At 35.4% G+C, this 22296-nt stretch overlaps 1 protein-coding gene across 13 annotated transcripts in view; it reads left to right on the forward strand.

Annotated features, from left to right (window-relative positions):
• Positions 1-17605, forward strand: part of Raskol (Ras GTPase-activating protein raskol) — a 281119-nt gene extending 263514 nt beyond the window's left edge. For all 13 annotated transcript variants that reach the window (XM_083099962.1, XM_083099964.1, XM_083099958.1 and 10 more), the window contains 9 exons: positions 564-658; positions 8002-8285; positions 8676-8962; positions 9214-9546; positions 9768-10172; positions 10288-10454; positions 10530-12146; positions 12412-12548; positions 14060-17605. In XM_083099962.1, the coding sequence (XP_082956088.1) occupies positions 564-658; positions 8002-8285; positions 8676-8962; positions 9214-9546; positions 9768-10172; positions 10288-10454; positions 10530-12146; positions 12412-12548; positions 14060-14324 (3590 nt within the window). In that variant the 3' untranslated portion in view covers positions 14325-17605. The remainder of the gene's footprint in view (positions 1-563; positions 659-8001; positions 8286-8675; positions 8963-9213; positions 9547-9767; positions 10173-10287; positions 10455-10529; positions 12147-12411; positions 12549-14059) is intronic.
• The last annotated feature ends 4691 nt before the right edge of the window (positions 17606-22296 follow it).

The raw sequence follows: 22296 nt of genomic DNA on the forward strand, positions 1-22296 counted from the left end.
AAATAATCTAATTCAATTTGATATTTAAAAAAATATCATTAAATTCAAATTACTTTATTTACTTAAATTATGCAAATAATTCAATCCAGAAATGGAAGTAAAAATATTATATGATAAATGAGCTTTTCGAGAGAAATTTAAAACGTTGAAAAGTGGTAAATGAAAAATTTTACTGAAAATACTTTCCTCTCGATCGCGAAATATGATTTTCTATTATAAAAGTTTTATTAAATTTATCTCGGCGTGCACTTCCAGATTGAATTTTAATTACTCGAGATGTTATATTCTTTTTTGTACAATCTAAAGTAATTAACTAATAAATTAATTTTTAAAGTAACTAATTTTATACAATAAGACGCACTTTTTGTTAGCCAATCGAAAGAACATATCGTATTACTCGTTCAATGGCAAAGTCAATGAGACCGACTACTGACGCGGACTATGTAATCATCGTTTCAACTTACTTTGGCCGAATTACCGGGCGTACTCGAAACGTGATACGAATTGCCTTTATCGGATCTATAAGCATAAGCACTCATGCGAATTATTCGATTCTGTTTCAGACACATCGTACGAGAAGGCTTGTCGAAGGGGTAGCGCGCCCGCCACTCCTGTACTTGGGGCGCGACCCTTGGATGTCACTCCGAACAGGATCGTTGTAAGTAAATTTGATTACTCGTGTATTAATTCGTTAATACATAACGATAATTTATGATTCTATTTTCACGACATGTGACAACATTTATTAACATTATAATTATCTTTACATAAGTGAAGAATATGTCTTTTGTAAAAAATTTATTTGTGAAAAATATTCTTTAAGGAGACTATTTGACTATATTGTTCTCTCGTTCCATTTGTCTAAAAAAATTATTAATAATATGAATGATTTCACGTTGTCAATTTTTGGGCAAAAAATTCATAAACTATATTATAAAATTTTATCTATAAATTTTAATTATATTATAAAATTTTTCCCACCCATTTGGAAGAGAATGTTTTCACATAAAAATTAAATATTTCGAAGGAAAGGAATATATTTCACGATGAAGAGAATATTTTCATTCATAAAAACATGAATTCGATCGTGTAAACTTTATTTTCTTACACGTTTTAACACCTACTCCATCCCTCACGTAACTTGAGATGAACCTCCTTGTACATGTAACATGCTTTGGCGGGCTCATGAATGAGAATTGATTTCCCGGGATGAAAGACTTGCCTTAGATAGCCGAGCATCTACATAGTTTACGCCAGCTCGTCGGCCAATTTAATGCCCGGGGCGTTGAATATTCACGAGATTTCGTCGAAATGCCTGCACACACGATACGTGTAATTAGTTCGTTACACTGTCACCCCCTACATAAACCACCCCGCCGAGACGACGACAACGAAGGCGATGGTGATGGCGATGGGTTCAGCGATCTCATTTTCCATGGCGCCTGACGTTAACCGATCCCGACTATATTTAACGTCTCCCGCCGCGCTTTCGTCTGACAATTTCACGTTAATTTAATTTAATTGAGCGGAAAATGTATGTGTATAGAATCACTTATCGTCACGGGATATCCATCTACCTCTTCTCACTGGCGATATTATCGAGTCTGACAATCGACACATTAACATACACATGTGTGCGTTTGCAGAGAACCGAATTTTCTCCGGCGAGAAACGCGATCTCGTGAGAGCAATTATTATTTTGAATCATTATTATGAACAAAATGAAACCTCTTGATATATTAATTCATTCTCCGCTCATTTAGCATTAAATGTAGCGTTTCGATTTTTATTTGATTAACATAAAAGTAGCTCATTTAGCGTTAAATGTAGCGTTCTAATTTTTATTTGATTAATGTAAAAGTGGCAATTAGTATTATAAAGCACGATGATCGTTAGATAAACGCGTTTAGCGTTTAAATATATAGTGAAAATATCTAGCTTTAATCAAGCCGAGTTATCGCTCGTTTAATAGTATAATTGGCGGCAACTTACAAGCCTTTATTACGTCTCAAATTTGCATTGAATCGAATGGATGTTGTGACAGTCAGACGTTTTACTTTATAAGATATCTAGCCTTCGACGAATACCACGCGATCGCGCGATGCAAGCGGGCAATGCAATTTCTTTTTAACCCCAAGAGTCGTAGATAGCGAATATTTTTCAGCTGATCTGTCACTAGCATCTTTAACGTCGTGGACTAGATCTCTTTTAATCGCGCATGAATTTTCTCGCGGAGATTTATTGTTATTTTAATGTTTTTAATTTCTTATAGCAGCGAAAATTAGACGTTTCAAGATTTATTTTGTAATCATTTCGAGAGATATATTGGGAGATTAATTTTCTATTAAAAGAAGAATAAAAATGTATTGTCGAGAGATTTTATATTTTATACTGAAATTTCGCTTCCATTTCTGCTTTTTGGCAGATGCCAGAAATATCCAGCTCACTCTTCTATCTATCCTTTATTCGCCCGAAATCGAGATTTCAATCTTCCAATCACGTATTATTGATCCTTACGAATCTTCCGAGGTCTAGAGTGGTTAACTAACTGATATCTTTATTCGAGAGGCGAATAACACGTTATTTTCTGAAGCGTCGTCTTTTCTTCAATTATGATAAATTTTCGTTGAATTTGTCGTTGATTTATTTCATTGATTTTTCATAAACATATTTTGAAACAATTTTTTTCGAAAAACATTGCATTTAATCTAAATATTGTCGACAATTATTATAAAATTTTCTCCATAAACTTTGATTTATCGAATTATTATAAAATTCTCTCCATAAACTTTGATTATTATACTTATACTTAATGCTCATACTTAAATATAAAAGTAGACGTAATACAGGAACTATCGATCGAGGTTTTACGAACACCAGCAGGTGTTCTCAATTCACACATATTAGATTAAGTCATCGAATGTTTTCCCGCCAATTTTTCCTACGAACAAACTTTACAATTTAAAAAATTAATTTTTACTTCTTAAGAGACTACGCAAAGCAACTTTTTATTATAAAACATTTTATTAAAGATTATAAATAGCTATAAATTGTATACATCTATTTTTTTGTAAAAAATTTAGAAATATAAAAATGGAAGATTCGCATCAGCATATATTACATCATTTGACATAATTTAACGATAAGAGAAATTCAAGATAATAAAATGCTCTGATATGTATGAGAAATTATAATTTTTTATTAATTATTATAATAATTTGTCGTAAATATCCATTTATTATTTAGATGTAAATATAAAAACATATTAATTTATTTATTATAAAATCTTTTACATAAATCCCAAGTACTTATATTATTAATCAAATAAATTAAGAGACTGAAATTACATTTGTTATATTCATTTTTAAACGCGAAAAGATTTTTACGTGATAAAAAGACTTAAAAAATATTTTGTGAAAAGATACTATTTTTACGACTCGTATAAAGACGGTTTACGCATCGAGCGTAGTTCGTTGGTAAAGGGTTTTAAAGGAACAAAAGGACGAAGGGACTGGTTTCGTGACAAGTCGTGACAACTACGCTGCTGTTTCCGGCTGAAGAACGTCGCAGGCTGCCGTTTACTAAATGAATTATTTACTGGTTGTCTTGTGTGCGCAGTTTAATAATACGTTTATCTTGGATATCTCAATAAGAGACCAAGTATTGAGAAATATCAATATCATTCCTTTCTAAATAATAAATAAATTTAAAGTCTTTTTACTAAATATTTTTATAAGAAATTTGATAAAATGTAATAAAAAAAATTAATTAACTTGAAAATAAAAGATTTAATCAACAAAGATTTTTTTAAATAGATTTAGATTAAATCACAAAACTATCTTTCCATTAATATTTATTTAAAATAGACAACTTGATCTGTTAACATACATTTCAAAATTCAGAGAACGGAACAACGAATAAATTTACGTGCAAGTGCGACAGAGGAAACATTCGGTCGATTATTTAGTATGTAGAGCACGTTTCTACGAGAGAGTGAGCGGATTGCAGATGCAATCAGCGGACGCTGCATGTCGCAGCTTCCAATTTGAGAACCCCTCGAAGACGTTTTTGTCCTTAGCAGTGTCAGAGGAACGCGGGAACAGAGGAACGCGTCCGTAGAGAAAGGACCGTGAGGGGAATCGAGGGGTTGACCCGTTTTGCCTTACCTGAATACAGGGGCAGAGTTTTCGGTCGCGATACAAAGGTGCGCGCCCCAAGAATCCCTTGACTTCGACTACCCGGATGAGCCAACATCTGCGTCAGTCGTCGACGGGATTTCGCCGCGAAATCTCGCGAAATAGAATTGACATTCGCGTTCGGCGAATAATAACTTGCCAGGATTGTAAATCAGATGTTACACCGAGAGAGACAGATGGAAATTTCATGATTGTGTCGAATATATTTATTGTTACGAATATGTGATTGTGCGAACATATCTGATGGGATTTACTTCGTCTATTCTTTTAGAGAGAAATTTATATTTGTTGTGTAGTATTTTTGTTATTAATGTGAAAATTTAATATTATATAATAATAATTTAATATTATATTAAATTTTATATATTTATAATTGACTGTGCGTGCAACTGGTGTCAAGAAAATTACGGGAAAACGAAATTGTGTTTTTAAATTTTGAAATTTATTTGGCTGCCATTTAATGGAATTATAGAAAATTATTTGGAATACAAAAGTATTGTTGAAAAAGGAAGATACTTTGTTATACATTATTGTTATCACGATTTTTCGCAAAAATGACATTTTACATATGAAAGAAATTTTAAAATAGTCACTACAAATATTTTTTCACATTCATATTAATTATCAGAATCATGATGTTCCATCGCTTTTCAAAAACAAAATAGGTATATAAAAAATCGTGTAATATTTTAATATAAAAACTCAATTAAGTCTAAAATCGTCAAAAGATAGAAGAAACGATATCTGCCACTTATTGAATCTTTTCAAGAAACTGGTTTCACGTTTTTCGAGATTTAAATTTTTTCTTCTTTGTGTCTTCAAAAAAGAAAAATTTGCAAGTTTTTAAATAATAACAGTTCGACACAGTTGCAAATATATAAGAGAATATATAAAGAAAATTAAAATTGATGCATTTCTGAATCGAATATAAATATTGTTTTTATTTAAAAAAAAAAGTCTTGCACAAATGACAAAAAAAAATCCAATCACGATCGAGTCAAAACGCATTGCACGATTTTGGCATCGAAAATGCATTCGCACGTCCGACCGGTCATTATCCTCGCATCGATGCATGACGATATTGCTCGTCAGCTAGTCATGAAATCCGATGCATTCGTGAGCAAAAAGCGCCCGATCGGGCATCGTAAGTCCCGGAAGTAGTAGTACGAGTATCGTGAAAGCAAGGTAAAGCCGCGTGTAACTATTTAAAGGGCTTCCCGATTTAAATCACCGGTCGGGATAGGCTCGTGTATAAATCCCAAGGGTGTATCTCAGACCCCAGGTACACCCGAGATTTCGAAACTGTGTTTTGCTACCTGAACACGGGTCCGAGAAATTCTTAGCTCGTGACAGTTCATTTTAACGGTTAGCAGCTGTGTCGAACGAACGTCTCTAGAAAGTGAGTGTTGTTGTATCGTACAAGTGGACCTCACATATCAACCAAAATTCCAAACTTGTTTGAAATTCCTTTGCCTATGACCTGAGCGAATTATCGAAGAGACAAAGAGGAAAAATTTTGCATTATTTCCCAGACAACAATAAATTAAAATTGTGAACATTTTTATGCACAATCAACTTATTGTCAAATATAAATTTTTGTGAAAAATCCTTGAAGAGCGAATAATTCATGGAAGAATATTGATTTAAAAGATGAGGGAGACATCAAAATTAACTCTTGCAGCAGAGGATATATGTTACATGAGAGTCTTTATAAAAAGTGATTGTAATTAATAATAATCGTTGAGTAAGCAGTTTTTGACGAGGTACTTGTCGAAGAGACCACCTGAGAATTTCTGCTGGATTGTAATTTCCAATCACGAAATCCGTACGACGTGGCAGCACGCGATTAGACTGCATCCTGACATTGGGTCTTATCTCACATACACGTGCACGATAACGCAAAGCTTTACTACACGATAATATATTTCACGATGACGGTCACTTGCAACCAAGCAACGGACAGCGTTTAAAGTGAAAAAGTTTGCAACAACGCACCTTGATAAGTCACAATCAGTTTTAAATGGCGCGATTAAATTGAGAATTTCAATTATTTGACCATTACGCTGTTTACAGAAAGATTCTTCAGGTTATTACGTCTAAAATTGTTAAGATTACTAAGCAAATGTGCGTGGGAGATATTCAATTGAATGTAAGTTTTCCGAGTCATCTAAAATAAACAATGTTTACATACTTCTCGAATGCGAATGTCATGTTTTGCATACTTTGGGTTACGTTATCAACAATTGAAACTGCTTCCGTCGTGAAAAATTATTGCGGAAATAGAATTCACATCCGATATACACGATAAAATATGAAAATGTCCAATTATAGGTTCTCACGCTTGTTAGAATATATATTATATATGATATAAATTAATAATAAAAAAAATTATGTAATATATTCGATTTAATTATAAAAATAATTTTTAAGTTATTAAGGAAATTATCAATTATTATATGATAGATTGTATAAAAATGTCTCGTGAGCGATGAATTATTTAAATATCCTCCTGTCAAATACGCTGTGCGATTTTACGATGTAAAGAATGTGATTTCATACGCGGTCGAAAACATTTGTTTAATTTTTTTCATCCGACTGAATTTGTGCGGGATAGTAAGAGGAAAAAAATGTGCGTCAAACCAATGGAGGAAAACGAAGACGATAAGATTGTCAGCACGATCATCAACTACTTTAGTGCGAGGGTAAATATCGCGAAAGGCTCAAAATTTCTACAGAAATATGTTTGAAAAATTCCTGTTTCTGTAAACTTTAATGATAAATCTTTATCTAGGAATTCAAATGGTTCGCGTCACCCTTTAAAACTTTTAATATACAGCACGTGTTCTGTATATTTCTTCCAGTTTTAGGAACAATTCTATGAAACGCTTCCTCAGAAATACATGATTGATTTAATTTGTTAATATTTTCTTGAATAGGGTGCCTCTCGATTAATTCGAATCTTCATTTTTTTATTGTAAAATTAAGTTTGGAAAAAAAGAAAAGGTCTGTTTATTGTGATTTCAGGAGAGATATAAAATCGTTCATTTAATCGACATCATTAAATTGTTTCTTGCAGTTTATTAATTAAAGTAATCAATGCAGTTTATTACTATTAAAGATTATTATTATTACAGATAATGTCAAATAATACTGCGAAATGTATTCTCTCTTGTTTCTTTTTGCATTTCCATAAGTATTTTTTATATCTCTCGAATATATTTAGGTTTTATATATTTTATGTACATTTGGGAAGATATATCAAATTTTCTAGTAAATGGCAATCAGCCAAATCTGTTTGTTCTTTCTGTAGTTTGAACAAAATATAGCAAATTTGCAAGAAAATAAAATTGTATTCTCTAATAATAAATAATTGTCAAAGAAATAAGTGATATAAATATAAAGAATATAAATATAAAGAATATAAATATAAATTAATTATATGCGAAGAAAAATCTACAAAATGATACAAAAAGTGCTTTTTGTTTTAGATGGTTTAGATTGTTTAGAATAAATCAAATCTTATGTCTCGTTATCGCGATTCAATAATTTAAAAAAATACATCATGAAAATATAAATTATTAAATTTTGTTGTTGCATACATACATTATATACACAAATTATATGCACGAGCTAATAAAAATAAAAATAAGCTAATAAAATAATACTTTATATACATATCTACAATTATTATACTTGAACCGCATATCTAAAGCTGCGCAGCATATTTTTCCATCGCGAGAAAAATGTTGACGAGTTAGCTGTCCGTGCACGACCTTTAACCGAGACTACCTCTTCTCATTTGCAGAATTTCTTCTCGAAACGATCGTTCCGGTCGAACCCTCTGAAGAGAACGAAGAGCGTAACGAAGCTCGAACGGCAGAAGCAACGGGGCGCCGGTCTTCGGGGATGCCGTTCGCACGAATCTCTCCTCTGCGGACAGGCGGTGACCTCGATGGACCTCGCGGCGGTGACGCCGCTGCATCCCAGCCTCCTCGGCAGGCCCCACTGCTTCCAGGTCACGCCGAGCACCGGCGGGCCCAAGTATTTCAGCTGCAGAACCGCTCACGAACGGGACCAGTGGTTGCACAGGTCGGTATACGTATTGCTTTTATTTATCGCCCCGTCGACTTGCGATTCGTTTTCGTCATGCGAGAAGAACGATTATCGCCGATTATCGTCAAGTATTCGCTTGCGGTGCACCGTGTTCTAGATTCATACGGTTTCTCAATCGTGAGTCGACGAATATGATATTTGGCTCTTTGATCGAGTGCAACAAAGTTAAACATCATCTATTTCGACAGTATCGTATAAATAGATCGGCAGTCGAATGATTATAAATAGGCCAACTAGACTATTAGAAGTGCTTTGGCAATAGTCATGTTATTGTAATATAATTTTTTTATACAATCAAATGCTACTTTTGACTTATGGATACATCATATACAAGGAAATGTGAATGTTCTGTTTTTGTTTGCACAGCTTAAGGAAATCCGTTCAGCCGGATGCAGAACAAACACGTCGAACGGACAATTCCCTGCAGATCTGGTTATTGGAGGCGAAGGGCGTGCCCGCAAAGAAGCGATATTTTTGCGAGGTCTGCCTCGACAGCACCTTGTACGCGCGAACGACTGCCAAGTTGAAGGCTGATTTGTGCTTCTGGGGCGAGCATTTTGATTTCCATCACTTGCCCTCCGTCAACACGATCCAGGTCAACCTGTACAGGGAGGCGGATAGGAAAAAGAAGAGAGACAAAAATGTTTTGATCGGTAAGCATATCTATGTCGATTATGGAGAATCTTTATATTTTTTTCCAGATTTCTTTTTTAATTAAATTTGATAATGTTTGCTGCATTGCTTACATATATTATATTTATACACAAGAAGATTATGTAAAAATATAAATAAAAAAATATAAAATGTGCTCCTTCTCTTTTATATGTGAATGAAAAATTATACGAAATTATTGCAACTAATTGCAATATAATATTAGGTCTTCATGCACGATTTTCTCTTTTAGGTTCTGTCAGTATACCAGTGCACAATGTGACGTCACGTTATCTGACGGAGAAATGGTATACCGTAGTAGGTGACAAAGGACCTCTCAAGGAGCCACCCGCATTAAGAGTAAAGTGCCGTTTCCAGTCGGTTGACATACTGCCAGTTCAGGTTTATCAGGAGTTTCTGGAATACCTGAAGACCGATTACGCGTCGCTATGCGAAAAACTGGAACCCGTCATAGGTGTCAAGGCGAAGGAAGACATCGCGACTGCTTTGGTGGCGGTCATGCAACGGGAAAAAAAGGCGCCGCAATTCCTCGCAGATCTCGTCATGATGGACATTCATCGAATAGGTCAGTCCTTATTATTCTTAGAATTAATTAAAGTCACGCATCAAAATATTAACATTTCATTATTGAATTTTATTATTCAAAACTGTTCTCTCCAAGCGCAATTATTGCTTACAGATTCATAATTTTTAACTTATTTGTTATTGAAATCTCTTTAGTTTATTAATTTATGCAATTTATAATTTTAATTTTAATAATTTTGATATTTGTTCTCAATATTTCAGATGACGAAAGACTCACGTTTCGAGGGAATTCGTTAGCCACGAAGGCGATGGAAGCTTACTTGAAATTGACCGGGGACAGATATTTACAGGAGACTCTGGGAGCCGTTGTGAGAGGCGCGGTCGAAGGCGGCGATTGCGAAGTGGACCCACTCAAGGTCGCTTCCGTCGCCGCGTTGCACAAACAACAGCAGAACCTTCGCAACGCCGTGGAACTAGCCTGGAACAGAATATTATCGAGTCACTCTCACTTTCCGCTGGAATTGCGCGAATGCTTCCGCATTTTCCGCGAACGTCTAGCCGATATGGGTCGGGAAGACATTGCAGACAATCTCATTTCCGCGTCAATCTTTCTGAGATTTCTCTGTCCCGCCATTCTCAGTCCATCTCTCTTTAATATTACACACGGTGAGTTGAAACGACATATGACACATTAATTGAGATATCAATCGATCTTAAATTAACGATTACGTTATTAATTAACGCGCATAACTTTATGAATGAGAAATAATTTTTGCTTTAGAATATCCGAACGAGAAAGCGGCGAGAAATCTTACTCTGGTCGCGAAGACACTCCAGACGCTTGCAAATTTCACGAGATTCCAGGGCAAAGAGAACTTTATGGAATTCATGAATGATCTACTCGAACGAGAAGCTCCGTCTATGAAGAATTTCTTGCAATTAATTAGCGTAAGTACATCTCTTTTCTTTATTAACATATTTTACTTCATATTTTAATCTTCAATGTATCTCTCTTTTCAACAGAGCCCACTGCCAAAGGACGCACCAGCCAATAATTCGCTCGAGTTTGACGGCTACATAGATTTGGGCAAGCAGCTGTCTCTGCTGCATGCTCTTTTACGAGAAAGTATGGCAGCGATAGCACCGTCCTCGCCGTCGATGCCGCCGTCGCGATTACCCGAGATTCTCGATAGAATCTCTTTGGCTTTAGATCAGCCGGGTCCGAGTCCTGTACCTGCCGCGCATCGTTATCCGAATCTGCAGAATAACATTTTCCGTTACAATGATCCGACGATCGCCAACAGCAACACAAATCTCTCCATCTCGGCCACGTCAACGCTGAGCAATCATAGCACGATAAACGGCACGATCAGGGATAGCAATGAAGTGTTGCAAACCAACACTCTTGGTCACAATAGCTCGCGTAGTCCTAATGTCGCTAGAGCGGCGACTCTACCGCGAAACGCTTATCTGCCGACGAACGGCAAGTTGCAACTACAAATCAGCTCTGATGATTATCCTCTGGAACCACCAGCGTTCGTTTCGCGCTCACCAACGCCAATTACGCGGCAACATAGGCCGCTCGGGTCCAATCGTTCTGGGCCGGGTTACAGACTGACAGCCAGCGCAAGCTTGGCTAACGTCAATCACTGCCAGACTCATCCAACAAGTCCCACGCGTTCCGAAAGTCACAATAATCTGAAAGACTCCAATTATAACATCACTTCTTCATCGCAAAACAATCAGTCGAGCAATGGAAGCATCGTCTTGCAGCAGCAACATCGGCATAACATTGCGCGTCTGCAAAATCTCGATATTCACGATCGTGAGGATAATTATAATCACAACAATTACAACGTGTCGAGATCGGCTAGCCGAAATCATTGCCACAAGGAAGAGAATGCCAATCAAACGCAGCAGCGTAACTACAATGTCTCCAAGACTACGGTGAACGCGAATGTGGTCGTTAATCCACCCACGAATCTCACGTTGTCCATCAATCATCAACCTAACAACAATTATAATCCTCCCAAAACAAACAATCATGCTACATCCACCAACGGCAACCTTGATGAACTGTCTGATTTACTGAGATACGCGGATGATGAAGTATCGGAATCCAAGTCACAGAAAGGCTCGCAGATTTCCATCTCTCAATTGAGCAACGTGGCTTCTTCCGGCTATCAGAGCTTCGCCGCTTATAGTCAGAGCTCCAGCCCTGTAGATCTTAGCAGCAACAACGCGAACGCGCATATTCTCGGTACAGCGCCGCTAGCATTCGCTAATCCTGTTTATCACATGGAATCTAATCACGCGAGGACGGGTAGACGCGATAGCAGCAGTTCCGAGGAGAGAGAGGGCAGCGGCGGCGGCGGTGTTGACAGTGTAAGAGGTGTCGATTTGAGTCCTTCGCCACCACCCAAGAACAATGTACGAAATCACCAAAGGAACAACCAGAACCAATGGCGGCAGGGTAATCAAACCCACAGGAACAACTCGGAGCATACGCAGGACGTCTGTTGCCCAAAACTCCGAAGAAGGCTCTCTCTGGACTCTACGCGAGACTTGTCAGATACCAGCGAGGAGGAGAATTGTACCACCAGAAGGAGCAAATCTCGCAGTCATCGAAGTATCGATCAGGTGAGCCAACAAAAGATACTTTTTAATTTTATTTTTCCTATTAATCTTTAACGCGACTGATCGTGCTGGATTAAGGGTTATTTATTGAACTAAAGAATTCTATAATTCTTTTGTATAAACCGAATTGTGAATAACAATCTTTACTTGCTGTAGATTTACTGACTACATATAAACGATTAATTATAATACTTTTCCGTCTAACGAATACTTACGAATATTCTTTCTCTTGTAACTAAAATACGCTACGTGTTTTCTTCGTTTCCAGTACGAAGTGGAAATGTATGAAGTGGAGAGGCTGCAGAATAGCGTAGATCGGCTGCGATTGCGCGCGCGATTAGGTGCCACCGACGATGCCGATTTAGATCTCGCGCCCGACAACAACATGAAGAGCATCATTTCCAGGTACTTCATCTCTTCATTTCCGTACTGGTATCGCTAACCCACTACCGGTTCTTTGCCTGAGTGTGAACCCTGATACCACCGTGATCATTATTATCACTTTCTCTGCGTTTTTCACTTCGACAACTCGTCATGTTCAGCCGCTCAATCTTCCATATCTCCTCATTTTGTGATTCGCTCGTTTCATTTGAAAAAATCTTCATAAAGAAATTCTAAAAAAGTATCGTAAGATGACACATTTGAATTGACAACATTCAGATTCGATATTATATTTTCATAAATGGTTTTATAGAGAATTTTCATGTCAAACTTTTGATTAATTGTCTATAAATTCTTTTATATAGTAATAAATAATGCGGTTGCAGATACTATAAACTGAGAGACTATTTTATTTCGCGTACAATTAAAGGATAAACTTTGTCTAATCGCGGATACCACTTTTTCTATGTCTAACGGAACTAATGGGGAAAACACTCATCCGTATATGAACGGCTACTTTATCGAAATGATGTATGTTTAACTGATTGTGTGTTCCTGTGCATTCTATCCGCTGCATTTGGTATACTCTGGCTTGATCTGGACCTTTGGTGTAAGAGTCAATTATATTTCTTACAAGCTTTTCTTACATTTTTTACATTCACATGTATTGAATCTTCGTGTTCTTTCTTTCGGGAAAACACTGGCGCGGAATCGCGTTTGGCCGCTCGAAATTAAACCGAATGAAATTCTGCGTTCACCGAGATCACGAAACATCAATTTTTCACCGATTGTCGTTCATCGAACACCGGCACACCTCACGACACACGTTCAACACGTTCATGCTGCTCATATGCACGGATATTCTGTGATTCCTGGCAATCACTTGCGTATCATAAAGAAAGAAATGTCCTTGTCACAAGCTAATGTTCACTACGAATTTATTTGAATTCTTCAACATTTGTGGACATTTCTTTTTTCTCCCTTTTATTATATATTGCTCGCTGTGACCGTGATTACAAAATAGACACACGATTACCTAATTTTAGAAAGGCTTCTTATTTTATACTCCATTATACTTTTCGAAAAATGTATCAAACTCTGCACCAAACACTCTTGCTTTTTACAGCTTTGTTTTTATCTATCGATGTTTCATTAACTATGCATCGTGGTGTGCTTGATTCATTTTCGGCTTCGCTGTAACGTCTCTCAGAGTTTTTAAGTGAATTTCATCAATAAATGGAATAGCTAAATAAATAGTAGCTCGAGAGAGAAAAAAAAAGAGAAGAGAGAGTTCAGACGAAGCTCATTCCTACATGTGCTTGACTCCTCGACGTTCTTTATTCTTCTACTATGATGCAACCGTTTAAAAAATAATCATTTTAGTATCCTTGAACAAGCTTTTAAAGAATAAGGATCGTTATGAGGAACATACATATTTCCTGAGAGACGCGTCGTAGTTTTCTGTCGACCATCTTTCTCTCTATCTTTATCGCACGATTATGTTTAATCCTAATACAATATTCTTTTGCTCGTAGATTAATCTCTGTGGAGGAGGAGCTACGTCGCGAACAGCAGAAGATGTCAGCGGCGCTGTCGTACAAGCAGCGCGTGATCGACGCGCAGGAGCAGCAAATAGCCGCATTGGGTGCCGCGAATTCACGTCTCATGTCGACCAACGCGAGTCTGCTGTCGGCGCTGAGCAAGCAACGCTATAACAGCAAGTCCCAAGCGAGCAGCGAGGCTGCGCCCTTGCTGCAGAACATTGCCGACATTGGCGAACTCAAAAGCTCGTCATGCTAAGCGTATCGTTGTTACGACCGGGATTGTCGAGAACGAGAAGAATTTTTCAGTTCATAGAACTGTTTTTTTTGAAGAATCTCACGTGCTGCAAACACGTAGAGACACGTCATCCCAACGATGACGTTCACCTCTCTCCCTCGAATAATGATCTGACTGAGTGATGTAATAACTTTTATAAGATAATTGCGGAATGTAAGGATTCTGAAAGGAGAATACTGATTATTGGTCAATCTTGCGAGCAAACGTGGGAATTTTCATTATTCGAGGAAGGGAAGCTTATTCAGAAAAATGTTATGGGTCTTCCTTAGTTGTGCGATTCGCAGCATGCATTCTCTGAGTCGTTTAATTAACACTCCCGATAAGATCTCGCGCTCGAAAACTGTAAACACGCAGCGCAAGCAAGCAGCCCGATTTTAACTCGGACTGACAAAATTGTGAGAATGTGTGAAGCATCATGCCGAGAACGCAATACAGAATAGATTGCAACACAAAAGAGAATGGCGTGCGAATAAACAGAGGCTACTTAGTGAATAGGCAGACCAAGTATGTAGAGAATTTTCGTCGAGTTTATATAATGTGACATAGCGTTAGGCTAGGTTTATTTGTACGCGTAGAAGAAAAAAAAACCCGCGACTCGTCCGAGAACCGACATCATGAAAATGCCCCGAAACGACGATGGACGCGTTAGCGCTGACCAGTGAAAAAGAATATCGCGTCCGCGAGTCTCCTTCTGATGGCGACTTTACTTCGTTCGGCAAGAACGAAACGAAAGTAGCACAACGAGACGAATTTCTATTTTATCTAAATCGAGAATCTTCGATTAGCAGCGAAAAGCGAATAGATTGCATCATTGATTTAATATGAATTATTTATATAATCACGTTTGTTTTTAATTAACAAGCACATGAAGATACAAGATGACAAAAATAAACTTTACCGAAGAAAATATTTAATAGGAATCCAAAGACATTTAAGTATATAAAGCTTCTTGCTTACTACTTATCGAAAATACACAAAGGATTACAAGTTTTATTCTGCTTTGCGATTATAAATTGCATGACAACAATTTATACTGGTTACGCAACGAAAGATCGATGTCCAATTCCAATTGGGTTATCCAATTACGGATTATTTCGTCCAGTAGCGGGCACTCGGACGCACACGAAGAAGCCCCGATCGACGAATTGCGTATTCGTTTCCCTTGTTTCTAATATTTATCTACACGCACAGCCACATGCACCGTAATAGTTATAGCATGATACGCGAAGATTATAATATCGTTGTTCGCGCCACACCACGATATAGAAGCAGCATCCTCGAGCACCGGATCGTAATACTGCAAGTATAGGTGTGTATATTTTTCTAGTTTGCTCCCCGAGTGCATAGTCTCTCTCGATTATGAAACGCGATTCTCATTCTTACGCGCGATTTTCGATCATTGAAGCCTGCGTTACGGCTCAAGACTAGGCATCTAGCCGAAAGTATATAATAGTGTTCGCGCGATTCATCTTTTTTAAACTCTCGAATATAGAGCGAGAAACGGAAGAAGCTTCCGCGACCAAAAAACAAAGAGAAAAAAAAAGCGAGAGTCCGTCGAGCGAAAGTTTGATGAATGGACTTCCAAAGCGACGTTTCGCGCGCGCGTCGCTTCGAATTTTCTATCTCGACGAGCCGCGAGCAAACTTTTACCTTCGATTCTGCACGTGACCTTTACTCTAAGCGACGATATTTATTTAGTAATGTCTACCAAAGATGAAGAATTTCATATTGTAAAGAGAGTATCGAGAGATTTATGTAAGATATTCGGATTTTTTATTTTTATTTTTTTTTTCTTTACTGTTCCCGGTGATGGAATAATTAATCGCTACGTGAAAACGACGCAGTCGGGAACGATACTCGAGCGAAAAGCGGTGGTGCACGTGACGAAATTCAAAGACCAATTCTTCTTGCTCCGCCATCGCCTCGATGTCGCAGATTCATGCATAAGATTCCCGAGCCGCAGATCGCCCGATATCTCTGCGCACAAGCAGCGTAAAACGCATGACAATTAATTAATTAATTAATTAGATTTCTAAGGTCTCGCTCGTTCGCAAAGCGTTAATGTGTTACACGTTTTACATCACAATAACAATTATTATTGTAGCCATTGTCGTACAACATGTGCGTAAAAGATTTGAGTGAGAAAGCGAGCGAGAGAGCGGGAGAGAATGAGAGATTGTGAGAGTAAATTCGCGAAGAGAGAGAAAGAAAGAGAGAAAAGTGAGAAAAGATTATATAATCACTCTAATCTCGTTAAGAAAAAAAAAGTATTATCTCGTCGACTTTGTATCATAGCGTTATTCTCGCGTTTATCCGAGCGTTTGAGTTTCTTGCCTCACGCCGATTATTTTTGTATAGAGATTGTCCCCTTTTTCCATCCTCTTGTATTCTCTTTGTATTTCCTTTTGTACTTTCCCTTCTTTCCCGTCTACTGCGTAAAATCACAATCATATTGCGTTCTGCGCGGGAAAACCGCCTTCTTAGAAGCTTTCCTTCCAACTCTACTTTCCTCGACTCGTCGAGCTTGCATCTTATATGAAATTAATATATTAACACTATTGTCTTCTCCCTTCTTGTTGGATGATGTAATCGATAAATATCTATTTAAAGAATCACTTAAATAGCGTGTACATTATTAAGTTTTGGTATATTCGTTTCTGCAATAGACCACCTGTATTTAAACATATAGCGACTATTACACTACATGAACAAATAAATACGATTAGACATATTATAAACGAGCCCTTTTCTCTCATTCACCTAATTGTAATTTTATTTAGTCATCAATCAAATAACTCATCTCGAGGCAGCAATATGTTCGTCAATCAAAAAAATAAGTTTGTAAATGTACAGCATATTATGATTTATTATGCAATATTTATTATAATCACCTACAATGATATCTTTTACACTGCAAACAAAAATCGATCAACATTCAAGAATTTTTAAAGTAATTATTTCAAACAATTTTAATATCGATAAATTTAAAATAAATATAAATATTTTTTATTTAATAGTGTCTTTAATATGAAACACGAATATATGTGAGATATTTGATATTGTATTCGTCTACATTTTAGTGAATATTGGTAGACTGTTTATTCTCAATCAATATGAGATATTAAATAATCACACATCTATGATATTTAGCATTCAATGTAATATACTTTTAATCTGTAATAATAGAATAATGTGTATTAGAATATTAAAGTTGCAAATAAAATTGTCACTGTTTTGTCATATTTGCGATTATTTGTTGACATATTTTAATCCGTATTTGAAAATATATACTTGTCATGAATTTCATATTTAATAGAAAATAAAATGTATTATGCATAATTTTTCTTTCATTGTAAATTTATTATAAATTTTGTTTGCCTTTCCATGATAAGTATATTTCTATAAAAGGATAAACTTGTATACCTAACTCGCATGATAAATCACGTAGAAAGTAAATAACTTGGCGTGATATTTCTGAATTAAAAAAATTCCAATTTTATATAATTTCAAGATTGGAAATAAATATATTTAATATAACGAGATGTATATTAAAATAAATTTCATAAATTTTCTCAAATATTCTGTCAGCTGACTTTTTTTGACGGATTTAATAGATGGAGCCATAAGTTCATTACATGTCTCCAAATTGCTTTAAAACTAACAATTTGACAGATTTTATTAAGAAAGAACATGATTTAATAATTAAATTTATTTTATAATTTATGCTTCAAAACGTCTTATAGATCAATCAATTTTTTATCAAGAATTTAATTAATTGTCCTATTAAAGTCAATCTATTTTTTGATCGAGCGAAATATTACATATGCTCTGCAATAAAAAGTTTCAATTATATTAATCAGATAAATTACATTATCGCAAATAAATAAATTGCCCGAGCAGTCGTTAAAAAATAGATCAAAATTTCCCTCCATTGCCTTGATTTTCAGCAGCCTCGCGGAAAGAATCATGAATGAGCTAATCGCATTAGCCATAATCCTCGGATGTTTATCGCGTAATCAGCGCCGGCGATCTAACAATGTAAACAGGCGGTCAGCGAACGATCATTGCCAATTATTCTAATCGAGATGAGCCTCGATTACGGTGGCGACCCTCGAAAAATCAATAATACGTACCCTGTGGCGTGCCAACGCCGATGGTGCACGCACGGTACTTCTAAGGTAGCGTGTGAATGAACGGGAAATTATTTCTAAAATACATAATTTTGAGTCTTCTCTGCACTAAATACGACTATCTGGTGCTAAATTGATGAACCGGCGATGAATTTTTAGCGTGCATGATAATTAAATGCGAATGTCTGTCACTTTGTAAGATTTTCATCCCATCCTCGCATCGAGTAGCATTTTCGAGATTTAAATAAAGGAAACTTTATTTTATAAAAAATTAATTTTAATTAGAAGGAAATTTAAATATAAGGATCATATTTAAAAATTCATCGCCGATTATAATTCATTGCGATCAAATATATTTTGATATATTGCGTATTATGCAAACATTATCTACGATGAATCTCGAAATAATGGTTTACTGCTTAAAATTGAAGATATGATATCTACTTCTTCTGCGAGACAATCTAATTTTGAAAGATTGACAAGAGAGTACTTGATTATCCGCGCTGTGCTCTTAATGAGAGATTACATTATAAAGATTTTTATCTGGCCGTATAAAGTTCGTAAAAACACACTTTACGATGACGTTTACATTATTGAGCGCCACGTTATCTTCCACTCATTGACTCATTTACACGTAATTGGATTTATGAAATTAATTTACGAAAATATAAATTCTAGTGAAAGTGAGAAAAAATCAAAGTACTCGCATATTTACCTACGAGATTAGCAGAGCTCATGAATCTCAGAGAATTCCAAACGGAAATGCTGATAATATTTGCAGATAACGCAATTGCCGCAAGATCGATGAAATAGTAATGGCGATTAACGCGTGCAACATTGCAAAATTATAACGCAGTATTCTAAAGTAAAGATCCTTAGTCACTGATATCAAGGACTTTTGTGACAGCATAATTCGCAACTACATATTAATGCTCGCGTATTTAATTTTAGATACGCGCAACACTGAGAGGTAACAATCACCATAATATCTGATGCAACTTTACCTGAAAGAGACAAGATAGGAAATTCGCTCACTTTAAAAAAAAAATGTACATCTCCTTGAGATATTTGTTATATATATTATATTATTAATTATGAGTCATTAATTTTTACAACTCTTTTACATATATAGTCAAGAACTTTTTCAAGATTTATGTAAATTTTTCCAGAGTTATATCAATTTTTCAGCTCTTTCTTTTCTATGAATTTTTCGCTTCAAGTTTGATAATGTGCACAATTCATATCGAGTATTATCTTTCCAGTTTTGTAAATGATTGAGAGAGATTTAAAAGAGGGTCCCTGACTTGCAAACGATTTTATCACACTCCGGCGGGAGCCGCGTACGAGAAATAATTTCTGCTCCATTTATGAAACATAAGCGCAGGGACTCGAGAGCGATTTCCACTATGGGGATTCTTGCTACGCGCCTCGTTGTAAACCTGTTGAATAAGCACGTCCGTTGTAATGGAAGGCGCACGCGCGATACGTGTAAAAATAAATGTCTGGAAATAAAAGGCAGCTTACAACAAGATAATAGAGACACGTTACAAATAGCGAACGTACATAGCTTTAACGTAGTGATTCGCATTTTGTAATAATAAATAATTGAAACAGATTTTAAACGAATTTTTGATTCTTGTACGAAGAAGCAAAATTAGTGGCAATAAATTAAATTCTTATAAAATAAAAACATCTCTCGATTCATTTGCGAAAATTATTGTAGATTCCCATAATTTCTATATTTTAAATAGATCAAGTTTCTATATTAAATAAAGAAAATTAATATATGATATATAACTTTTTCTAAAATAGATTAAAATGAATCCAGAATTTTTTACCAGAAACTTTCGATTTAAACATTCGCGAATCCGTGAGAAAAACGCACTTTCGCACATAGTTACGTATAGCATGTCGAATGTAAACAGAAGTGAACTTGGCAGTGCCGATAATGTAATTCCAAGCGGGGGTCGTGGCAGTTCAAACGGCTCGAAGAAGAAAAAGTATGCCGTGCGAGGAGATACAAAGAGAAAGAGAAAGAGAGAGAAATCGAATGCAAAAAAAATAAAAAGATAGCAATTCCTAGATAGACCACTGTTGGAAACATTAAACAGCATTCATTGATTTACGATTTAATTGATGGTGTTTTTTTGTTTTGCTATCGGTCCTTTTTTTTATTCGAGAAAAAATTTATAATTTAGATGACATATTATGATAGATATATATTATAGTTGCAAAATTTATTTTCTTGTTGTCTCGTTTCAAATTATTCTAAAGAGAATTATATTTTTAAAATCATATTTCTGTGGTGTTTAATGATGTTCATTTAAAAAAAAAGTAATGTTTTTAATTTTTCAATATATTTTCATAAAGTATTATCACACAATACACGTAATATTTTGATAAAATTAACTAATATTTAAATTGCAATGCTATATATTATATATATATATATATATATATATATAAGCAATTCAATATCTAATTCTATATTTAAATCATCTTTCACTTCAGATTTCTATAGACTCTCTAGCAAATCAATTCTCTAGATAATATTAAGTTTATCTCTATTTCTCTTCGATTGTTATTCTTTGATTATACGTCTTCGCACGCACGATCCATATGAAATTAATCTTTCAGAGGAGAGAGGAACGAATCTTTTTCATTTTTTTTCCTCTCCCTTTCATCCCTGCGGCTCTACTTGCTCATATTCTAACATACACCAACACCATACAATCGCACGTGCTCGTTAGTACCGCCAGCGGATTTGCATATTTTCCCATAGTGTGAACCGATATCTCGAATAGCAATTCTTCGTGCACGGTAAACGGCGATGATGGGAAAATACAGTATCGATGAATATTCCGCATAACGTTGCTTAAATCCATAGATTTTGGGGTTGTATGTATAGCTCAACTTTTTATTCCAGGATTTGTTTCGGATCAATGTTGGGCCAAGAGCACGTAGAGAGATCGATGCCTCTCAAGAACGCGTATACATGTACGGGATTTGTCGAATTTTATGTTATAACTTAGAGATTTATAAATTTTTTCTCCGCTTTTCTATAGTATCCATGTACGCAGCCATGCAAAGGCTACGAGTTCACAAAAATTCAGAAACATATTCCTCTTAAAATCTTAAAAAAATATATATAATATATTTAATTATATTATAATAATGTTAAACATATATATTTAATATATTATATATTATAATGCTTATACACATGTAATCAAGAATACGAAAATACAAAGTTTATTTGATCTTAAAATATAAAAATATGGATCTAAAATTTTCGATAAAATTATATAGCGGTTTAAAAAAAAATGAAATTAAAAATATAATATTTATATAGACATATAAAGTATCTTTTTTTATTACTTGCAATTGCTTCTATTCTACCACAAACTAAATTCTGTGGCAGAATGCGATTGAGATATGCCGCCTTCAAATCTCCGATTATTTTTGAATAATGCAATCTCACTTTAGATATTACGTAATGCTTTTTCTGAGCTAAAATTCAAACTGCGTCACAATTGCCACACGATTATTATTATCCTCAGCTCTGGTAAATGAATACTACTTGCAATTATGCAAATTGCTAGTCCACATTGCGGTCAGTTGTATATGTATTCTCGCTTGTTTTTGCGAATTCTCGCTAATAGCGATGGAATATCTGTTCTCAATATACTGATTTTTCATTATTATTCGCAATTGCTATTATTATACAGCATTCTATAAATACCTTGCATGCGTAATATTATAATAATATTATAATAATAGTACATTATACTGTATAATATTGA

Source organism: Camponotus vicinus, unplaced genomic scaffold, assembly GCF_025532165.1.
Source record: "Camponotus vicinus isolate PSW18456_S1 unplaced genomic scaffold, iyCamVici1.0 SCAF_5, whole genome shotgun sequence".
NCBI lineage: Eukaryota > Metazoa > Arthropoda > Insecta > Hymenoptera > Formicidae > Camponotus > Camponotus vicinus.